General features: G+C 40.1%; 1 protein-coding gene across 1 annotated transcript; it reads left to right on the top strand.

Moving 5' to 3' along the window:
• The first annotated feature begins 318 nt into the window (after positions 1-318).
• Positions 319-2,320, top strand: LOC123083052 (GDSL esterase/lipase APG). Its single transcript, XM_044505200.1, has 5 exons — positions 319-643; positions 742-872; positions 1,268-1,495; positions 1,566-1,824; positions 1,936-2,320. Exons 1-5 carry the CDS (start codon positions 382-384, stop codon positions 2,130-2,132), a joined length of 1,077 nt encoding a protein of 358 aa, XP_044361135.1. The 5' UTR covers positions 319-381; the 3' UTR covers positions 2,133-2,320.
• Positions 2,321-4,850: the final 2,530 nt, after the last annotated feature.

Genomic DNA, 4,850 nt, shown 5'->3' on the forward strand with positions numbered 1-4,850 from the left:
ATTGGAGAGAGTAGTAGTTAATTACACAAGAGAATGCATGCATAGCAGGGAGAGTAAATACTAATAGTCTCTAGCTGATTGGATTGTCACTTGATTAGATAGCTGATTGGATTGTCACTTGATTGTCACTTGATACTATTACTTGGATAAGTTGTGAGGACATACAGCTTTCTTAATTCGGACAAGCAGACAGCTTCATAAAGAAAGACCCCATTAACCAGTGCAGGCACCTGTCTATGTCTGCCAGCTCTCCTATTCCTGTTTGTGATAATGACCGGGAGAGCTAGAAAGAGGGGTAACAATGGGCGAGACAAAAGCTGGTTTTCCAAGGGTCGGCATCGCCGTGGATTTCATGAAATCCATTTCTAGACAACTCAACTGATGGTTAGGCAAGTCCCTATGGCTATGAGGTGCTTGCTGCTCCTGGCTGTGTCCCTTGTGGCCGGACCATGGAAACAGCCCGGGGATGCCCGGCCACTGGTGCCTGCGGTCATGCTGTTCGGTGACTCGTTGCTTGACATAGGCAACAACGACTACATCCTGACTATTGCCAAGGCAAATTTTCCTCCATACGGTAGGGACTTTGAAGACCATATCGCCACAGGGAGATTTTCCAACGGCAAGGTGCTCAGCGATTTCATAGGTTGGTCGCAGTCTTACTCGATTGATCTTGTTAGATAAACGCATCCCTCAAGTGTTCAATTCTTGATCTTGTGTTACAAATTTTATGATTGGTTTCAGGTGAATCGCTGGGGTTTACTAGCTCCCCCGTTGCATATCTCAGCCCAGAGGCGTCGGGGGAGAATCTTGTTAGTGGAGCTAACTTTGCATCTGCCCAATCCGGCTATTACGACCAAACGGCACATATGTATGTAAGTATATATATTATGGTTTGTTAATTCTCATCTAACAAAGTCTCATGTGTAACTCATGGCATTTGATTTTATACGCGGAAATTCATGAGGATTTTTTCCCTTTTTTGATATTTAGATGAGATTTAGTTAATTCTCATCTAAAATGACAGCTAGCCAAACCTTACTTTGACATGCATTAGTATTAGATCTGCTCTTGACTTTCCCCTTAAAAATATTGATTCTCCATAGTTATCAACTCATCAGTCACACGAGGATGGATCACCTTTCTAAGTCAATATATCTGATTTTCAAATGGCATAGGAGTTACATGAGACTTTGTTACATGAGTAATATTTTTCTCCACTTTCATTGAGCGTAAACGATGTCTAACTTCGACAAATTGTGTGATGCAGAACGTGATCCCATTGTCCCAACAATTAGAGCATTTCAAAGAGTACCGACATAAGCTGGTAGTGCTAGTTGGGAGCAGCCAGGCTGAGTCTATCATCTCAGACTCACTCTATATCATCAGTGCTGGTTCAAACGATTATCTCTTCAACTACTACATCAACCCTTTCATTCACAAGTCCCCGGACCAGTTCTCTGACCTCCTTATCGGCATCTTCAACAGCACTGTGGCGGTGAGCAGCATGCAAGATGCAATTTTGGGCCTCGTGATTATGATCTTCTCAAACCTTGAACTAACTGTAGGAACTTTACGGCATGGGAGCTCGGCGCATTGGTGTTTTCTCTTTGCCAAGTTTTGGTTGTGCTCCCTTAACAATCACGGTGTTTGGCCATGGGGGCAACGACACGTGCGTAACGAGTCTCAACAATGACGCCAGGAAGTTCAACAGAAAGTTAAGCGCATCCATCGACTTGCTGTCGAAGCGGTACCACGATCTCAAGATTGCAGCTCTAGATTTGTACACACCTGTGTACAGCCTCGTCACCTCTCCTGGCTCACAAGGTAAGATTATAGTAGTATTTCAAGGCGTTTGATCCAGCTTATCAGCTAGGGCTCACCGAGATGATAGACTCAGCCTCACTCACTCTGAGTATGTTTGCGTTTTGGCGCCAGGGTTCACCGAGACGAGGCGAGGATGCTGTGGGACAGGGACGGTGGAAGCTACGGTGTTTCTCTGCAATCCCATCTCAATCGGGACTTGCCGAAACGCAACAATGTACGTGTTCTGGGATTCTGTCCACCCCACAGAAGCAGCAAACAAAGTTATCGCGGATTCCCTCGTCGAGGGAATCGACCTGCTTGTTATGTAAATCATATCGCTGGGACTAGCCATGCTGCAAGGGGTAAGGGACAGAGGCACCGCCCTTTCTACCTAACATTGCTTACGCCATAGATAGTACACGCCTTCATTGTAACTACAGCTGGTTCGTTCATACTGAAAACACTATAAATGACGTGGAATTTCTACACACAGGAGCAAATGCTCCTGGTGTGAACAGTAAAATCAAACAAAATTAAAAAATTCTGAATTTGTTTTGTGGCATACTTTCGCAAAAGTTTGTTGTGCATGCAACATTTCATCGCAAAATCACATTGGTAGAAGGCATGATAAAAAAATCGATGCTGTGAAAATGTTACTTACGAAAGCATTTTGGAGCTCTGATTTTGTTTCTTTGCCACGACTTCCGCGAATGTGATTTTGTGATGAAATTTTGCATACACAACAAACATTTGTGTAAGTATGTCACAAAAAAATCAGATTTTTTTTTTAATTTTTGATTTTACTGTTCACACCGGGAGCATTTGCTGTTGAGTGTAGAAAGGTACTTTCGATTTATATGTTTGATTTTAAGTGTCTGATGCATGTCAGCTATGGAGCCTATCGGCCAAGAATTGTTTGTGTTAAATAGCTCAAAGTTATTGGTTCTAAGAACCAATTTTATAAGGAGAACTGCCCTTGTCCATTAATATCACCAACAAGTTACACCACACATTTTCTGTGGAAGAGAGAAACCAAACCGAGCGAAATTACAGGGAAATAATGCAAGGAAACAAACAAAAATACACACGTTGCCGATCATCATAGTGGGGGAGAGAAAGGTGGGCCTCCAACTTGCCAACTCCGAAAAAGCACGACGGCTGCCCTTGTTGCGTTGCCGACCGCAGAATAGGCGTCACCACGAACACATTATTTGGAGCGTGTATTGTACTCACTCCGTCCCAAAATAAGTGTCTTGAGCTTAGTACAAATTTGTACTAGTGCTAGTACAAAGTTGAGACACTTATTTTGAGACGGAGGGAGTACTAAGTAGTCATAAGTAAGAACTAGATGATTCCCCGCGCGTTGTTGCGGGAGGTCTTAGCCATATATGGTGGTAATACATAAATCGACAACTTTGTTTCCATAGTAGATATATGATCTTAAGATGAAAAAAATGGTATGGACAAAGTACTTGGGGTATAGTTATAAAGACTATAAAATCTGAATTATACAACCACCACAAGAAATCTCACATGACTTGCATAGATATTAATATATGTAAACACATTAAGAAAATGGATTCAAAATGGGGACGCTATGGATGGAAATGCACAAATTGTCATGTTGAGATTCTTTGCTTACTTAATATGCGAAAAGAATTAATGGTAATTTACACATCAAGAGATAAATCAATAATCTATGCATACTTCAAATCTGCAAATAATGTAAACTAATCACGAATATTAGCCATTGTAGTAGCTTACTATGTTTGAACGGAACTTTTATCGATAATAAGAACAGAACGAATCATATCATCGGAGCAAAAAGATAACAATTTATTCTCCCTTTTTCCCCCAAAGCGAGTTCTAATTCCTTTTGTCTCAAAAGTCTGGTGAAAATACCATGAGAACTTATACATAAATAAGAACCGATATCCAAATTATCAACTTGCAGCCGGAATCTGTTTGCAACTAAACTTGAAAAATAATGAGCTACATTAAGCAAATTAAAAAACAATGAAAATTTGTATCGTTTAGGATCTCAAACATGATGAATTCTTTTGTTCAAACCTCAGACAATAGGCATATTCCAGATTTTTATTGCAGCAAATGAAAATTGGGCACGCACTACATGGAGTCCGGCAATCAAATACTTCGCAAAACTTGCAGTATTTGTGCTGATTTGAGCTCTCGTGCTTAACTTCCCATTTATCCCGATCGTTGTGCTTTTGAACTTCCATATAGGTATACCAAAGGACGTTTATCCCTACAATATATATAGTCGGGTATCAGGATACCAATGGTTCGCAAAGGAGCCATATATCTATCTATATGTGGTAAGAAAATATATACTTAAAACAACATCATGTTTGGATTCATAACAGAGATACTTGAGTAGAGGAGGACAGGAACATCAACGGCCTAGCAGGGCTTTTAGTGAACTGAGACGAGAGGCAACTGCAAAAAATATATAAAATAAAAGGGATGAACCTTAAATTGAGTATATACCATAGAATAGATAACCCGTCTTGTTGATGATATGTTCAAATATCTACCTGCTTGCTCCATAAAGCAGCAAAATGATTTGTCATCTATGTATTCGGTTGTACTTTGCATGAACATCCGAAGAACCGCTTTCAAATATTCTGCGTACTGCAAGGTGCAACATAAATAGGTCAAATGCTAGACAATGTGAAGTCCATCGTAATTAAGGATTTACTAGTCATCAACCCGTGCTTCTGCACGGGCTAGTGATTTGGAAAGTAGGCATTTTTTTATAATATAGTACTTATATATTAATATAGCAAGATTTAGAAATATATAGGAATTTGATTGAGTTAGAATTTTTGGGTCAATTTATGGAGAGGAGAGACTAACACATATTAGAAGCCATGAGAATTTGAACCTAGTTATTTTGATTATACTACATATATTCCCAAGGGAAAGTAGTGCTTGCACCGCACCATAACGAGGAAAAATTATTTTGAAACAACTTATTCTAGATGTCTATGATTATGCATAGAGGTATTTTGGCCATGTGTATACTT

This window comes from Triticum aestivum, chromosome 4A, assembly GCF_018294505.1.
Source record: "Triticum aestivum cultivar Chinese Spring chromosome 4A, IWGSC CS RefSeq v2.1, whole genome shotgun sequence".
NCBI lineage: Eukaryota > Viridiplantae > Streptophyta > Magnoliopsida > Poales > Poaceae > Triticum > Triticum aestivum.